Source organism: Rhinopithecus roxellana, chromosome 9 (genome assembly GCF_007565055.1).
Source record: "Rhinopithecus roxellana isolate Shanxi Qingling chromosome 9, ASM756505v1, whole genome shotgun sequence".
Lineage (NCBI taxonomy): Eukaryota > Metazoa > Chordata > Mammalia > Primates > Cercopithecidae > Rhinopithecus > Rhinopithecus roxellana.
The window spans coordinates 116,298,568-116,317,261 of record NC_044557.1 but is presented as its reverse complement, the minus strand read 5'-3'; the positions used below and the strand labels follow the sequence as shown (position 1 = coordinate 116,317,261).

General features: G+C 38.3%; 1 protein-coding gene across 1 annotated transcript in view; it reads right to left on the bottom strand.

The window, feature by feature from the left end:
* Window positions 1-10,929: 10,929 nt before the first annotated feature.
* The window catches only part of KCNB2 (potassium voltage-gated channel subfamily B member 2), a 416,387-nt gene continuing 408,622 nt past the window's right edge, over window positions 10,930-18,694 (bottom strand). Inside the window, exon 3 of the mRNA XM_010363513.2 lies at window positions 10,930-13,333. Coding sequence (XP_010361815.1) covers window positions 11,180-13,333 — 2,154 coding nt within the window. The 3' untranslated portion in view covers window positions 10,930-11,179. The remainder of the gene's footprint in view (window positions 13,334-18,694) is intronic.

Genomic DNA, 18,694 nt, shown 5'->3' with positions numbered 1-18,694 from the left:
CCTTCCTCTCCCTTCATCTCCTCATCACCCTTCCTTCCTTCCATCTTTCCATCATTTCCTTTCTCCTCCCTACCAATGCTGGCCTTTGAAAGTCTACATATGTTAATTTTGTAGACATACGCTTTTGAATACTGGACCTTGGTAAACAGGTCACTTCTGAGGTATGTACATCCTTTGACCAGTGAAAGAGCTAATTTCAGACAGGTAGAAATTCACCACAATAGCCTCCCTTTATTTTACACATGATGGTGGTGAAAGACACCACGTGAGGCAGGTCTACATTGGCAATGGAAAATAAGCAATTACATGGGAAAATCAGTAGATATTTCTCTTTAGTTGTTAGTAGGCAACACTTTTAAACTGAATTACTCAATGTATTTTGACTATGTAGATATGACACAGAGATATTTATTACAAGCCTGAAAAGACAGTTAAAAAATACACTATTTCAGTATTTATGGTAAAGAACACACAGATGTAATTGATTCCAACAGTGAGCCAGTTTGACTAAAAGTGTTATTGCACTGCCTCAGACCTTTTCTGACTAGATGTTGAGTAAGTAGTTGACAGTCACTTTTGTACCATGGCCTATATACATGACACCATAACATAAGGCATTGGCATAGCAAGATGATAGAATCACGATGAGCTTTTAAATGCAGCAGACACAGGACAGTCCACATTGAGTTTTTACATAAGCTACATAGAGACAGGTATTTAATACATTTAGTGGGCTGGTGGGCAGCATAAGGCTTTATCTGAATACTATTTCATAAACTAGGAACTTTATTTTTTTTTTGAGAAAACAGAGGAATACAGTATTTGTTAGGCTACAACTAAATAGTAATAAGATCTAAACTGTCATGCAATTATGATTTAGAACATGGATTTTTTAAAAGCATCATAAGTTGATTTCAAGTCCAAACTAAGTAGTGTGTTATACTAAAGTTTTCATAAAATAAATAAGCAAAAAAAACCCTCAACAAACCAACCAAACCAATAAAATACCCCAAATAACCACCCGAAAACCAACCAAACAATAAAACCTCATTAAAATCAAGGTATTATTTTCCTTTTACCGATGATGGCTAGCAGATACTCTAAAAGTGAATTTTTAGTGTATCTGGAAATTCCTTTGCAGTTTCAATGCAAGAATTTCCAAGTTAGCCCGTCTTTAGTATTAGTGTTGGCTGCACCCTCCTCATTCCATAGTGCCTGTCTGCTTTGGTTGAGTAGATGCATTTAGACAGTGTAAGGACTGTATAGCATGCTTGCTGCATTATATATGTAGTCCTTGGTCATCACCCAGCTCCACTGCTCTCGTAGAAAATAAGGGCCCTATCTAAATGTATATGACCTGGCATTTTAATCAAATCAGAATAGAAAATGAGCCTCCCTCTCTGTTACCTTTCTCGATCAATGAGATTGACATTTAAAAAGTAAAAAAACATCTCTGATGAAATCTATACAGATAACAATTTAGACTAGAAAATCAAAACAAAATTTAATGAAGAAAAAAATTGACGCCAAAAGCTTTTATTCTCATTTTATAGTTTATTCCAGCAGATAGCCAATTATAGTAAATCTAGAACCAAACTGTTTATGAACTATTTTATGAAATACATCCTTAGGTGTACAAACATTTAAATCAGAAAGATGGACCAGTTTGTTGAATATTCACATAACGACTAAATATATTCAAATGTGTGGTAACAAGGAGGCTGTAAAAGACTCCTCAAATAGATAGTACATTTGAAGTCCTAATAATTTTAAGGGCTGGGTGTGGTGGCTAACACCTGTAATCCCAGCACTTTGGTAGGCTGAGGCAGGAGGAGGATTGCTTGAGGCCAAGAGTTCAAGACCAGCCTGGGCAACATAGCAAGATCCTATCTCTATTAAAAAAATAAAAAATAATTGTAGAAGTGGACAAGGAATTTCTTCCTTAAGAAGAAATTTGTATTTGTCTATTAAACATTAAAAAGTTAAGGCAATGATGTAAAAGAAATGCACTACCTAGTTTTAATAGAATGCTGTTTGTCCAAATAATGTCAATGTATTTTTAAAGCCACATGGGGTGTATATGCATAATTTATATAATATAATATATAACATGTATAATATATGTAATTATACATATATGTAATATGTATAATTTAGCAAATAAAATGCCCTCTTTATATAACAGTGAGTTATACTCACATATACACGTAAAATTTTGACTGTTTAGGAAGCCACAGAAGAATTTTAGAAGATTAAGTCATTAGCATACTAATGTGTATTGAATATTTTCTTTTGGAATACTTTTAGAAAAGAAAATCTATACCTCCTATTTGTCAGGCATTGTGCTAGGTGCTTTACTGTATATCACCTTGTTTACGCTATTTTTTAAAAAAAATCTGTATTTATAAGAAAATAAAATTATTAATTTCAAATGATCACTTAAAAAGATTTTTACATGAAAGAATATATAAAAAAAGAATCCAAATGCAAATTATTTATAATTGGATGTATAGCAAAGTGCATATTGTCAATATGGCTTTCTCTCTACGCCTAGAATCTTTTGCTAAAGTTTTGCTTAAATTGCCGTTGCAGTTTTGGCCTAAAACCATATAAAAACTACCAGAGCAATATCAGTTTTCCCTGATTGAAGTGTTTATTACCATTGAAAATGATAAAAGTTGGGAGGCTGAGGCAGGCGGATCACAAGGTTAGGAGACAGAGACCATCCTGGCTAACATGGTGAAATCCTGTCTCTACTAAAAATACAAAAAATCAGCTAGGTGTGGTGGCACGTGCCTGTAGTCCCAGCTACTCGGGAGGCTGACGCAGGAGAATCGCTTGAACCCGGGAGGTGGAGATTGTAGTGAGCTGAGATTGTGCCACTGCACTCCAGCCTGGGCAACATCTCAAAAATAATAAAATAAAATAAAATAAAATAAAATAAAATAAAATAAAATAAAATAAAATAAAATAAAATAAAATAAAATAAAATAAAATAATAAAATAAAATAATAAAAAGGGTAATATTGGTATTTTCGTTTTTGTATACTACCCTGAAAACAGGCACATGAGCAACCTGTTACACACACAAATTAAATGGAGGCTTTGCATTTAGGATGATGCCTAAATCCTTGTGATAAACTAGTGAATTAGGGACCACCTTTCTCACCAGTCAGTTATTTACCTTTGAAGTTAAAGAACTTAATAGAGGTTTAAAACATACTGTACATTTTTTTTTGTTCATCATGGGGGAAAACACTATGTTTTTGTTTTGTTGGTCAAATCACATTATTCTGCATAGAGACAGTTCCTTTGTCCTTAGGCCTCACTATGTTTTCTGACTGCTGGGACATCCTCCTGTTGCTCTTGTCTTTGGGCTTCAAGTTGTGATTGCTAATGGCTCATTTGGTCTTCCCTTTGACTTGATACCTGATATACTCTGCTCAGGGAAATCCTAGGGAAGAATTGCTGAGGGTACTGCAGACAGGAGAGGAATGAAAAATCTTAATTAGCAGGATCTGAAATTTGATCACAAGATCTGTTTCCAAACCAGAATGGTAAAACTTGACAAAAAGGGGGAAGAGAGTGTGATGGCCGACGCATGTCTACAAATGGTTTCTATTGTACTCCAGGTACACTAGGTAATGTTAATAAGTTGCCCAATAATATTCTTTTTTAAATACTTTCTCCCACCTACCTTCACTTCTCCAAACAAAACAAATCAAGTAAGCAAACACACAAGTAACAGTATCAGAGAGAAAGACTTCAGATTGAAATCAAGGTGCTAAAAGCAAACATAGCCACTATATAGTTAAATTAAAGGTTATTAAAAATGCTTCAGTGTGTTTAATGGTACCTCATATTTGCTTAATAAACCTTCTTTATGCATTCACTGAATTTTTTATGGTTTAATATCATACCTCTTTAAAATTGCATAAGTTTGAAACTTGGCTATTGTGTGACAAGATAGTGTCACACACTAGTTTTTGTAAGTGTTTTGTAAATTGCAGGTTTTTCTTTTTCTCTTCTCTTTGGTTTTGAGCTAAATATTAATAGGAAAAATTTTGCCAATTCTTTAGTGAGATTTTCATAGAATATGTACATTTTTATTAATTAATTCTAGTGATAACATTTTGTTGGATAAGTAATTTGGGTAATAGCAATACATGTTTCTTTCTGCGTATGTGTGTTCCTTACAAAAATCTTCCTGTCATTAAACATTATGATGTGAGTATAATTCACAGGTTGAAAACATAGCCTAACCCATACACAAATAAGAATGTTAGAAACATGGCCGGGCGCGGTGGCTCAAGCCTGTAATCCCAGCACTTTGGGAGGCCGAGACGGGCGGATCACGAGGTCAGGAGATCAAGACCATCCTGGCTAACATGGTGAAACCCCGTCTCTACTAAAAATACAAAAAACTAGCCGGGCGACCTGGCGGGCGCCTGTAGTGAGCAAGACTCCGTCTCAAAAAAAAAAAAGAAAAAAAAAAAGAATGTTAGAAACATCTTGCTTTAAAGATGGGCCAGAAATCTGGCTGTAGTAGAATTTCTGGTCAGCACACACAGATGTCTATGGGGAGTTTAAAACCACCTTTTTTTTCAAGAGTCTATTCAGGGGTATTTCAGGCTCTACTTGTAATCTTCAAGTAGAATGGAAACTGGGTTTTGGAGTGAGTCAACCCAAATAGCCTTATCATTACAGACCCATGAATTTTTTTTTAAACCCACCATTTTGAGTTCTTATCTTGCTTCCCACTAATGGCAGAAAGGTCAAAGGAGCATTTACTGTGTATCCCAAGTGTAGACTAGGTCACTGCTAAACATTCAGCTACACTTGTGATTTTGTTTTGATTTTGGAGGTAGGAATACTCTGAAAGTGCTGTGCAAAGGGTAGCAAGAGTTTTATCAAACATTTTGGAAGAAGAAAAAAAACCCTGAGATGTAATCACTGAAAAATCAATGCCTAGGTTGGAACTGAGGTTTTGGCTACATGCAGGTGACTGAAGGTGGTTTTCAAGTCCTGGTTAAGGCATCCTTTCTTGGCCTGTACAATTCCACCTTATCTCAGACTGACCAGTAGAGGGCACTCGACACAGGGAATAACAAGCCGGACGGCGGAGCGCCTCTGACATCCTCTCTGAACCTGTATCTTTCCTATCTTTCCACTGCTCTGTCCTCACTATTCCGTGTCAGTTTCCCTGCGTTTTGATTTTGAAAGTCTATTTTAAGTGTTTGGTATACCATCCTAAGTCCGTTTTAGGTTGAAATGGAGCAAAAATAGTTAAAGAAAAAACTATGTAGCCATATTGTTGGCCAGCATTGCCCACCGTGGAGGGAAGATAAACATTGCTCAGATGGGCGTTCAGCTTTCATAAAATCAGCAGCTTGGGGTGGCATCTAGCTCAGCATACAGCCTAGGATTTAAAAAAATCAAACAGAACAGTTATGGGAGTATAAAAATGATCATTTTCAAAGTCATTTTTGGCTAGAATCCTATTCTGCTGAAGTGGGAAATGTCTTCATTCAAATACATTGTCACTAGATTTCAGACAGCTACTGCAATTTTAAGCATGGGTGTTTAGAAACCCTATGTGGTGGAAATTCAGATTCTAGATTAGAGAATGGAAAAAAATAACTTGAGTCTGAAGGAAAATAAAAGGGAGTTATAGACATTCTCCAACAACAAACTCAAATCTACTGTCATACTATTATTAGCTCACCACAATCCACTGGAATTGGATTTTACTTGGGAATATAAACTCTTAAATATGAAACCTCTGCTAGACTGTAAACTTGAGGGAATGAACTGTACCTAAGTTAATTTTGGGCACATAGGAGACCCTCAATACATAATTGTTGAATAAAACATTTCATCAACAGCAATCTGGAAATATCTGTCAGATGATAAGAAATAATTTCTTCAGGAGAGAAAGTAGAATTGGAATTATGGCCTGAATTCTAAATTTCCTATAAATAATAAGTATTTAGTCTAAATTTTATGCAAGTGCATGCCTATACCTAACATAAATTTCTCTGCTTAAAAACATATTTAAATTTACTTACATTTTTCTTAGTCTTTCTTCTTTTTTTCTGTACTTGTATCTTTGGCTGGCCTTGGGTGACCTTATTATTAAAGACAATCCCCCACTTCCCTTTATTTATATGTGTATTTACAGGTTAAAATCCTTTTAGACTTAATAAGGAAGAGATTATGGTAAATAAGGATTTATACAATTAAGTTAGGCTGTTTTAAAAAGGCAAGTAGAAGAAATGGTCATTGAAACCACTAAAGGATAGCATTTATGTCACTACGTCACAATAAATACTAAACTGAATAATATGAGGTGTTCACCAAGATTTTGGAGTTGGGACCTTTCCTCTTTCTAAGTAGGGATGGGCTTTCTTTTACTTTCTTTCTTTTTTTCTTCTTCTTTTTTTTTTTCTTTTTTTTTGTTCTGTTTTGGGGGAGGGCAGTGCAGTGGCAAAATCCATATGGATCTAGAGAATAAATACCTTGAGTCAAACTAAGTAGTTTTTAAATATTGAATTTTAAAAATCTTTCATTTAGAAATTTAGAGGACTAAGCAATGATTAATGATAGATCCCTAAAATGTTGCCGATAGTTAATAGGAAGAAAAAGCATTAAAATGCTTTGCTTTTAATAATATAACCATCAAACACACTATTAAAACATAAACTTTTAAACAGACTTTTCCACTAGTATTAAATTTTGCTCTAGTGATTTGTTACAGACTATAATTAGCTATTTTGACAAGCAATATATCTAATAAAAATTTATTTTTCATTGTATCAGATAATAAGGAAAGACAACACATAACCTCAGTCAGAGGAACAATTTCTTATTTCAAGTGTGAAATCTAAACTGCGATTCTAAAATAATTACTGATTAGACTATGCCATCCATCTACTTTTTAGGAAAACAGTTCTTTGGAAAATCATTTCATTTGTTTCTGTTGCGTGCTTCCCTGGTTTGATAATTGAATGGTTTTTCCATCCTCAGAAAAGACATTTTTCAGTAACCCAAATCCTCAGCTTGGTTTTAAGTGGGCCAGGCAGTAAGCTCCATGAAGCCAGGGGTTGTACCCTAACACCATACAGGGATGCTCAACTAGTATTTGAATGAATGAACAGTGAAATGATTATCAAATTTAATTAGACAATATTTTTGAACTTAGAAGTATTTCTAAAGTTCTATTTGCTTTTGTTTCAGATTAAGTGTCTTCTGCCACCCTCTGCTTAATGAGTATGTCATGTGATATCATGAACAATGAATTATTTAACCAAGGAATGTATATCTTACGGTCAAAATTCCAAATTGGGAAACATATATGCAAAAGATGGTCAATGCCAGTTCTCTCATGTTTTTACCATTTGGCATCATCTACTGTTGCTTTAAACAAACTGTGTGACTATAAATACACCTCCAGTTTTATTTACATATTTTTGATATTATTAGAAAAAAAATTCAAGCCTAACTAAACATACTTTCCTATAGTATATTGGAATGCCAGACTTGAAGCCAGATGACGTGGATGAGGCCAAGTTCTATTCACCAGGGATGGGTGTGAAATTGAGCAAAATGTATAACCCTGCTGGTCCTTTACTGATTATTCAAAAGGCTGTTATGGGATAAGAAACTATAAGTACTCTATATACATATGGCTTTTTTTTTTTTTTTTTTTTTTTTGCTATTCAAATTTCAAGAGAACATAGTTGAATTGTTGACTCTCCTAGGCCAGTGTCTATAGGAGAGTAAGACTGTTTTGAGAAGAAATTAATGGGAAGACACTTGGCACATATTCTCCTTGTTACCAAATCTAGTTATATCAGGATAATACTTGATCAAATGCTTGCTTCAAAGCAGCTGATTGTGTCACAGTAGAGAAATTTCTAATAAAAATGTTTAGAGATGAATCAAGTCAATTCCAGGGACCCACTTAGCATATCATCCTTGTGTGTGTGGTCTGACTCAGGACACACGTTGATGCACCCATTTCTATCCTGGTAGGATTGGACTCAATCTTTGACCTCAAACAATATTGTGGCAATTTGTGCTGGTTGTTGAGAGAGTCAGAAGAATCAAATTAGATCAAATTAGCCATATGTGGAACTGAGTTATTTTGTAGTCATTCAGATAATTCTCACTTGTAACAAGGGGTGAGCACTCTCAGCAGCAGAAACCTCCAGGGGCCCTCAGGGAACCAGTCTCTGTTCCTGTCATTCATGCAGTGCATCTCAAACTGGGGATCTATTTTTCCAGAGGGTACAAAAGACATATTTAAAGTTATACATGTATCCATTTTACTAGTTGGTAAATAATATAAAACATTATTTTTAAAATATTTAAACATATGGAATATATAAAATTATGAAGTAAAATGCAGCATTTACATGAATTTTTAGTGTAAAACATAAGACTTCAAAAGAACTCTGTGCTTGGGACATTCCCAGACCATTCCAGGCACACATGTTTATTCTCTGCGTTATGTGCAGTTCATGGAAAAGGCTTAGGAAGTGCTACACAAGTGCATCCTGGGAGCCTTCAGTCCCCACACTGACTCCTTGTGAAACACCGAAGTCAAAGATGTTTTTTAGAGGAGCATTTTCTTTTTTCCCTAGCTGAAGACTTTTGGCTCAGAGGAACTAAGAAAAATGGAAGGATGAGCTTTCCATGGGTTGTACTAGAAAATTCTCTAAAACTTAAAAAAGTACCTTAGAATGAAGAGAAAAAAGATTTTGGGGAGGATGCTTCTAGGGAGGAATGTCTAGGATTCTTTGACTAGGCAAGCTTTCTAATATTAAACATTCTGGAGCAGTGTTCTCAGCAGAAGGCCTAACAGACATAGGAAAGGTGGGCATCAGTCAACTCTTAGCGCATTAAGACAAGTCCACTTATACAGAAAGATGAATAAAAAGAGTTGAGATTCATCAATAAGAGACGTTTGAAAATAATTGCTTTATGAGGCTATGTAAATAAAATGATTTTCATAAATTATTTGCTATTCATCCAACAGCAGATATACCTGTTTGACCTTGAAAAACTATAGATAGAAAATTCAAACACTCTATTTACAAAACTGATCAATATTTAGCGTTAGACACTGAAATAAGTATGAGTAATGTAAATATCAATGATTAATGACCATAAACTCTTAAAGGTTATGTTTTGAAACAAACATGAAAATCACTAAGAAATTCTAAGCACAGTGAAAAAAGAAATGTTTAAAGTTACTTTTAGCAGTAGGTCTGCTTGTATTTCAACTAAGATCAAAACTTGTTTTCTTATCTGAGATATAATGACCAGATTCTGTTAATGAAGAAAGGTTTTTCTTTAAAGTCTTAAATAAGAGTCTAAATATTTGGGCTATTTTTTCCTTTTAAAAATAAAATAAAATTTAGAATTTTTTCTTTAAACAATAAATTGTGCTTAAAATTTGGCCCAGCATCTTCCTATCTCCCTGAATTTTACACACACGCACACACACACACACAGATGTGTACAAAGTGCATTAGGCTGAGGCAAAATCTAGACCTTCCTGGGAGACCAAGGAATCATATTAAAGTCTTATGGGACCTTGGAAATAATTTTGTCTTGATTTTTACTGGGGCAAAACTGAGACCAAGAGAGGTTGTACAGGTTTGCCTAGAATCACACATCTGGTGATTGCAAATTTGGACCAGAGCCTTGATTCCTGTGAAGCAACGTGAATTAAGATGAGCTGGGTTCTAGCACAGACTTCACCAACAGGGCAATCTCTGGTCAGTGCCTTCACTGCTCTGGATTTCACCGTTCCCAGTAAAAAACTCTGAAAGTCATTTTGAACAAAGAGAGTCCCAATTACCCCCTGAAAAGGTTGGAAATGCAAGGGGGTGTTTCTAGTTGCTGTAATTGTAGGACGGTGTGACTGCCATCTGTGCTCTGGGTTCTGTAATTCATATCCAGCAAAAGGAACAACTTCCTCCCACACATTGCAGTGTCCCCCCACCTCACATCCCATGTTGAGAAATATAGGGTGACCCGTTACCACGCCTGGGCTCTTTTCGTAGCAACTCCTTTCCCAGCCAACTCTATGAGTGGCGGTGGCAATCTCACTTAAATGACTCTGCTTTTAGTTTGTCAAGTCACTTTTTGGAATTTCCATTTTGGCATATCTGTATTCTATTTTTAGAACTTTAGTTAGAAAAGGTTATGTTATATTGGATACAAGTGGAAAATACAGTCATCTTTAGGTGGCCAAAATGCATTTCTTAAAAGAACTAATTTCCAGATATAGACTGCCATTAAAAAATTTAATTGCATGATATAACCTTTTAAATAATTTCAGGTTTTTAAAAAATGCATTCCTGTAATTGGCTGTGGCATGATATATAACTTATTGGCAAAATTTCAAATATTTTGATATCTGGTCATTAAATCTTGCCCATGTCTATGATTTATAAATGAACCACAAATGCCACAACTAAGCAGAAGCAAAAAAGTAAAATGCAGCCTATGAATTATATCACAAATAAATAAAAAATACTGTATTCCTTTAAACAAATGTACTTATAAGAGCTTTATAACTCAAAGCAAGATATGCGAGATGGTTTAAGGAGAGGTTGCAATTTTGCAACAGGAAGTCGTACAGCTCCTCCAGGCAGTAGCTGTGAAGGAAATACCTGTGTCTCAGAAACTTGTTTCCGTGTGTTCATGACACTTTTGCATCCAGGCCCCATTATTTACAAAGTTATGCATTTTGTAAGCTCACAGTACCTTATTCCTCATAATTATGAATGCATGCAATGACATTTCATCCTTTCATATGAAAATTCTAAGCTTCATTGTAACATAAATGTTAAGACTTGAAAATCGGCCTACAATTTGAAATGAAAGGATCAAAAATGTCAGACATTGCAGAATACTGGTTCCTAATAGAGCTCTTTTTATTTGTTCACTGTTCTTCAGTCATTTTTGTTGGTTTGTTACAAAATTCAGTCTTGACTCTTTATTTAAACAGTATTTAAGCTAAACTGTTCATGCCATGCAAAAATAACATTTTATGTACTTTTTTTGGGGAAGGCTTCCCATTTTTTTTAGTTCACAGGCATTATTAACCTCATTTTTAAGAAACAAGTTTTTTTTTTTTTTTTTAATTTATTGCTTTTGTAACTAGTCACATGCTGGTTTCACGTGTGGGACAATAACCTGTGTCTCCTGGGTTGGAATGAATTTCTGGGGCAAACAAGTGGTTTTCCATCTTGCACCCTTCTTGACTGTCCTTTTTGACTTCACTCACAGCATGGTAAATGTCTTGCCTACAGTTGTGACCTGTGTCCTGCGGGGAGGAAGAGCCCACACTGCCCTCTTCTCTTAAAGGGTCTCTCCCATCACTAGGCTTATCTGCAAAGCAATTTGGGCTGGAGTCCACCTGCTTCTCCTCCCTTGCCTCTGGGAGCTCTAAGAAGTCTTCGTCTTCACCAGTATCTATTTCAGTGAAGCTCCTCCTCTCTCTTGAAGAGAAAGGGAACAGTTTCTGCTTGGGAAACCTGGGGGACAGCCCTTTGGAAGGTCCCTGACAAGGTGCTGAAACCTCAGCACCCAGCAAGGGTCTGTCTCCCTGGGAGGGGGTTTCTTCTAAGAGGATGGTACTGATGTGCTGCGGGGTGGTGAACGAAAAGTCAGCTGTTGTGACTGGCAGTGGCCTGGCTGTGCTGGGCGGGGTCTGTGGTGCACTGCCTCTATTTTCCTTAAAGTTCACTTTGAGGGATCTGGACTTTAGTGGCTTGCTGCCTTTTAGAGAGCTCTTAGGACTGTCGGTGGCATTGTCAGACTGCAAAGGACTATGTAGCCCACACTGGGAGCCACTGGCATCGAGGTTCACAGTTATGTTGACTGGGGCATACTCCAGCATGCCATCCCTGGCAGCAGGCCCTTTCTCTCTGGATAGAGTTAGAAACGGGGGGCCCCTAGCTCTTTGGTGCTCTTCTGTCCCTGGGAGGTCTGTTGGGAACTTCATCTGCAAGTGAGAGGCGGAGGGCGGCGGCAGGGGGGATCTCTCTGTCTCTGTGAAGTCGGTGGCACAGCTGGTGAAGCTGTCGATGCTGGAGGTGCTCTTCATGTCCACAATGACCTCGGTCTGTGCCACGGCCAGCTGCTCCTGTGGACACACCACTTCTTCCATTTCAATCTCTTCTTCATATGCAGATGGCCTCTCAGGCTTTTCTTGGCAGTCTGTGTTTGGGTGAGAATGAGGCTGTGTCTTGGTGATTTCATTGTACAGCATCTCCAGTTTCTGGGCACTCAGATGCTGTGGGCTGGAGGAAGATGTGTTGTTCAGCTGCTCGTGGGAGTCTTTTTGGCTAACCTCCTGGTACTTATTCTCGAAAGACTTGTTGGAGCTTGTTTCCGACAGAGCCTTCCTGGCCCACTTCCACCTGCTTGGCGACAGGTGATTATCGTCGGCGGAGTCCTTCGTGTTGGCGGACTCGCCGGCCTTCTCCACAGCCACATCTATCAGTTCCATACTTCGCGCGAAGGCATCTTTTAAGTTCATAGAAACGATGCTTCCATTCCTTTTGGCCCGCTCAAGAGCCTCCCTCCTTTTAATTGCTTTCTCTTGGCGTTTCTGCTCCTTGTAAAACTCAGAAAAATTGTTCACAATAATTGGGATAGGAAGGGCAATAACCAGAACCCCAGCAATACAGCACAGGCCTCCCACGATTTTCCCTAGTAATGTCTTAGGGTAAATGTCACCATAGCCGACAGTGGTCATGGTGATGGTGGCCCACCAAAATGATGCAGGGATACTGGTGAACTTGGTAGCATCTTCATCCTTCTCAGCAAAAAACACCAGGCTGGAAAATATCATTATCCCCATGGCCAGAAACAATATCAACAAGCCCAGTTCGTTGTAACTCCGCCTAAGAGTGAAACCCAGAGACTGCAGGCCTGTCGAATGCCTGGCGAGTTTCAGGATCCTGAGGATGCGCATGATTCGGAAGATCTGGACCACGCGCCTCACATTTTGGAACTGTAGCACGCTCTTGTTGGACTCCGTGAGAAAAATGGTGACATAGTACGGCAAGATGGCCAGCAAATCAATGACATTCAGTGGGCCTTTGAAGAACTTCCATTTATTTGGTGAGGATAAGAATCGCAAAAGGTACTCCATGGTAAACCACGCAATACACACAGCCTCCACGTGTGCTAATTGGCGGTTGTCATTGAGTTGTCCAAATTCGTCCGTTTCCTGCAGCTCTGGCAGTGTGTTGAGAGACAAAGCAATGGTGGAAAGCACGATGAACAGGATAGACACGATGGCCAGGATCTGGAAAAGAGAAAAGTCCAAGTCAGCAAATCCTCTTAGTTGCTTAGGCAGCTAGGAGACAGATGGGTTGCTGATTCTTTTCCTAATATGGAATGCTCCCAGTTCTTCCAAGAAGATTATAAGAAGGTAATTTTACAACTTAAAATTCCCTAACTAACACAAATACTTCACTTAGAAGCCTAATGCACATTTAAATTCCATTCCCCCTCCACGCTCATTGTTCCTAGGAACATGTGTATAGGCATCCACCATTTGGATGAGGGCCACATATGGCTGGAATAGTTTTTGCGGGGAGTAATTATCTCTCCTCTCTTAGTTATCTGTAATTTTTTTCTCTTAACCACCTGGTTTGTGCTTTGTTAAGGGAATTGTCTCACATGCCACAAAAGCTAGACAGAATTGATGATCTCTAGGAATTTCATTCTACAATTAAAAATATAAACTCAGACCGACACCTGGAGAGAGAACATGGCACTCAGTACAACAATGCTTCTTCTAAGAATGGATACTATTCATGTGGCAAGCACTGATATCAGAACCAAGTCAGTATGGCCTTTGTCCTCAGATGTGTGGACTTCTGGCCAGCATCATGTGGAAAAGGATGTACACACTAACTTCAAAGAGTGCAGGAAAGTTTCATAAAGAAGAGTTTGAAGAACATCCCTAATGATTTCACTGCAGGGCTGACATTCCAGGTGGCATGATGTCAGACATGGAAGAAAAGAGGAAGAGCTTAGAATGAAGTAAGGAGAGGACTAGTGACTGGGTTTTAGAGTCAGGCAATCTGAGCTCTGACCCTGGCTTTACTACTTATTGGGTGACCTTGGGCAAGTTATTTAACCTCTCTGTCTCAAAGTACAGATCTGTTGAATAAAGCCAATAATTATAGCTACTTCGCAGCTGTTATAAAAATTACGTGGCACACAGACATCACTAAATAAATGAAATAACCCAGAACTGCAGTCTGGAAGGACAAAGGCCAAGGACAGGTATGTGGAATATCTGCAAAGCCATACAGGACATAGACAGCCCAAGTGGGGATTTTCTCACCAAACCCGTGTTCTAGATGTATGGGGTGAGCAGAAGGATGAAGATTTGAGGGTAATGCAAAGGAAGTGCTTCTTTGCTTAGTTAAATTGTGTATTTAGCATACTCAATTTTTGGTGGAGAAGGAGACCTCTCTTACCTAGTTTAGGTCTGGCTTGGTTTCATCTGACCTTTGCCAGTGACCTTGGTAGGTGTCATTGGTTTCAGTTATCATATGTAGCTCTGGGAAAAATATTCTGACAGTGACTGTTTCATTTAGAGATTGAACATCTAGTAAACATTTCAAAGGGCAGTGATTAGATACTTTAACGCCACACAGCTCAGTACACATTAGATTGTTAAAAAATTAGTTTACTCTCTAAATTTCTTCACTTCTGGGTTATTCTCCTTTCACTTCCTCCTTTCTCCTCTTTACATTTTTTTTTTTTTGGGTGGGGGCGGGGAGAGGGGGAAAGGTCTTGCTGTGTCATCCAGGCTGGAGTGCAGTGGTGCAATCTCGGCTCACTGGCTCACTGGCTCACTGCAACCTCTGCCTCCCAGGCTCAAGCGATCCTCTGGCCTTGACCTCAGTCACCTGAGTAGCTGGGACTACAGGTATGCACCACCACGCTTGGCTAATTTTATTTTGTATTTTTCGTAAAGATGGGGTTTCGCCCTGCTGCCCGGGCTGGTCTTGTGATCCACCTGCCTTAGCCTCCCAAAGTGCTGAGAGCCACTGTGCCTGGCCCCTTTACATCTTTCATTGTTTTCTTCTTCCTCTTCTTCCAACTTCCATCTTTCCTCCTTAAATTGCTATAAAGTGAAACAATGGTATAATGCATTTCAGAATGTGTTGCAGAGTAAATAAAGATTTACGGACCTTTAACTTAATTAGTATTTTATACATTTTTTTTCTTAGAACTAGGTTAAATACTTTCTACTTGAGAGTACTTCAGAATTTCCTTTAAAAATATGGATCAGTGAATCACAATAGAAAAATAAAGGTCCTCTTTAACTCCTCTAAGAGGCTGTGAAGGCTAAAGTTAGAAACTCCCTTGAGAAGATTTAGATAAATCCCTGGCTAATAGATTCAGATGGTTTTAAAGGCAAGTTGGGAATGCTCACCTTGAATGCCAGCCCTCAGAGGCCAATGGCAGGGTAACATGTACCATATTCTGCCACTAAAATATTCCTGAAAAATCAGTGGTCAGATCCCATCCATTCCTGTGCTCTTATCATAATGAACCAAGATATTTTTTGGGAGGTCACACTGTTGTTAATATATCTTTGGGCATTTTAAGTATTGGGCTTACTGCCATTCTTCTTGTACTGACAATCCATACTCTAGATTTTCCATATCTAATCTGTTCATTTGTTAATTTTGAATGCATTTTACTGATGTTTATCACTTCAAAGAGAGGAGAGAAGTAGAAATGCAAACGAATCCATTCTATTGTCTTCCACTTTTTGGCAAAGGATAAAGGGAAAGGTCCGAGGGTGCCTTCAGTCCTTGATTCCACAATCAGAGCTAGACTGTAGGTCACTTTACTTCTGCAGCTAATTTTGGGAAATAATGACGGAACACAGTAGAGCCCTGCTGTAGTCTATTGTCTAGTTGGCCACAGCTTAACAAATATGACCACTTTAACACTTGGAAATTTGGCTTATACGCAACAGGACTTAGGGCACATTCTTGAAGACAAATAGTTACTAAAGGAAAAACTAATCATTCAAGCCCTTAGCCGTTCCACATTCATGTTAAAAAGAATCATAGTTACTGAAGTGCATTATTATCTGTCTCATGCTGAAATTCAATTTGTCAAAACCCATTTGCTCTCAATTTAGAGGAAGGACTTATTTTAAACATCTTGTGAAGCTTGGAGCTCTCCCAGAAAGACATCACTTTAGACAAATGATTCAATAAACACCAAGGTGATGTGTTGGTGCAATGAGCCAAATGCAAGTTTATTGTCTTATTGTAGAGTTTTCTTTTTTTTAACACAATAAATATAATAAATGTGAAATTTTGCTTTCAGCTTGAGGATGCACTTCAAAACATGAATATTTACTTTATAGCAAGCTCTTATAGCACTTATGTGGCAGGCCAGGTCTCACTAACGCAGGTCTCCATAACAACTGTTTGAGCACTGACCGAGTGGTTAAGTTATACACTAAAAGCTGAAAGAGCCAATGCCCTTATTTAAAGGCTGGAGTGTAACAAAAGCCCACCAAGAGTTTTGCCCAGGCCTTTCCTGGACCTTGAGGCATGACAAGATAATAAAGGAAGTCTTAACAGGACCTGTCTAGGATTCAAGAAGTCTTATTGGGGGTCTAAGGAAACTCCCCAGGCCTCCACAAACAAGTTTTTTGGGGGTCTGAAGGAAGTTTCCAGACTTCCGTGATTTAGCAGGAGACAAGGGTAACCACCCCAGCACCTGGACCCATTTAGATTAGGTAAAATTTACTGAGGCTTCAGAGGAAGGTCTTCAGGACTCAGGCCTTTGTTATAGATTAAAAGAAGTCAATCACTTTTGTCTTTAGATGAATGCACACTTACACGTAGATATATAGCTTAGAATGTATATAAGCTCTGGAAAACTTTGTAATTTTGAGTTGGTCTGGGGATAATTTCCAGGCCTTCTCCCTGGTTACAGAAATAAACTCCCTCCTTTCTCAGTTCCTCTGCATTTCATTACTGGGCCATGAGAATACGCAGCCTGACCCTTGGTTTGGTCCAGGAACACTTAGGTATTGCTTCGCTTACCATAACCATTCACAGGTTAGAATCTCACTGTCTCAGGTGTTTTTTTGTTTGTTTGTTTTTGAGACAGTGTCTGGCTCTCTTGCCCAGGCTGGAGTGCAGTGGCACTTGGCTCACTGCAACCTCCATCTCCCAGGCACAAGCGATTCTGGTGCCTCAGCCTCCCAAGTAGCTGGGAATACAGGTGTGTGCCACCACGCCCAGCTAATTTTTGTATTTTTATTAGAGATAGGGTTTCACCATGTTGGCCAGGCTGGTCTCAAATGCCTGGCCTCAAGTTGATCCACCCACCTTGGCCTCTCAAAGTGGTGGGATTACAGGCATAAATCACCATGCCCCACCTGCCTCAGGTTTTTAATCCCTTTCACCTCCAACAACTGACCTCTAGAGCTGGCAGGAGTGAACTATTTCAGCTCTAGCAAACAGAAATATGTGTGCATATGGCCAGGGAAGTGGAGATTCCAAACAATTAACTGCGTGATGTTGGTTAAACTCTTTGGAAATTTGGATTAGGTCATCTGCAAGGTCACTTAACCTCCAACATTTGGTGATTCTCTGTCTAAACTAAAACATTTCACTAATTCCAGACATGTCTGTCAACCAAACCCAGGACAAGTCACAACTGATGCTGTCATTTTAGTTGAATGTCCAAAGTAAAATTTTGTTACATAATGAGCAAAACATTCAAAAGAGAAGACTGAAAAACATTGTGCTGTGTATGTTCTAAACATTTAGTTACTGGGAATAGACATTCTTTCCGGATACAACCTTTTTTTCCCCCTTGAATCACTTGGATGATTATGTGATTTCTTCGCTTAGACACAGACATTTGCAGGATCACAGGGAGTTCAGAAGAGGGCTCCCAGCACTCGCATTAGTAGGTACCAACATTGGCTGTATTGATTTCTGTTTGTGGGAGGAAGTAAAGCAGCCGGAGACCTGCCTCAATTGAACCAGCTTGTTGATTTTAGTCCTTTGAAGATAATGGACGTTTTGTGGTGGAAAGCAGCACAGGACCAGCAATTCAAACACATGGTTCTACCTCCGCTTGCTGCATGCACAAGCCAGGTCCCTCTCTGAGCTTCAGTTCTCTCATCTGCAAAATGAGGTGCCTCATACTTGCCTCAGTTGCCTCAGAGGGTTATTAAGGCTCAAACTGGATCATGTGCATGAAAGCATCCTGCCAAGTGTAGCATGTGATAAGTGTAAGAAATGCTGGAGATATGTTTGGAAAATGCCTTTAGCCAGCATTGGGAAAGAATGAAAAAAACAACTATTTATCTCCCAGTTAAATACAATTCTAGAACTATTTAGTGCTCATTTTTAACACTTTCAAACACATTCACCTAAGCAATGGTTTGCATGACAAACCTAGACAATTGAATCTTTTTTTCCTTAGGACTAAACTATCTAGTTTGCAGTGTTTACTAAAGAGTTAAGCTGAGGTTTCTCCAGGTGAACTTGACCTGTCTCGTGTCTTAAAATATGTTTTTTATAAAACTGTGTGTGTGTATGTGTTCCATGTAATCAAAAGTAAAGCCCCACAGGAAGGTAATAAAAGATCATAAAAATGT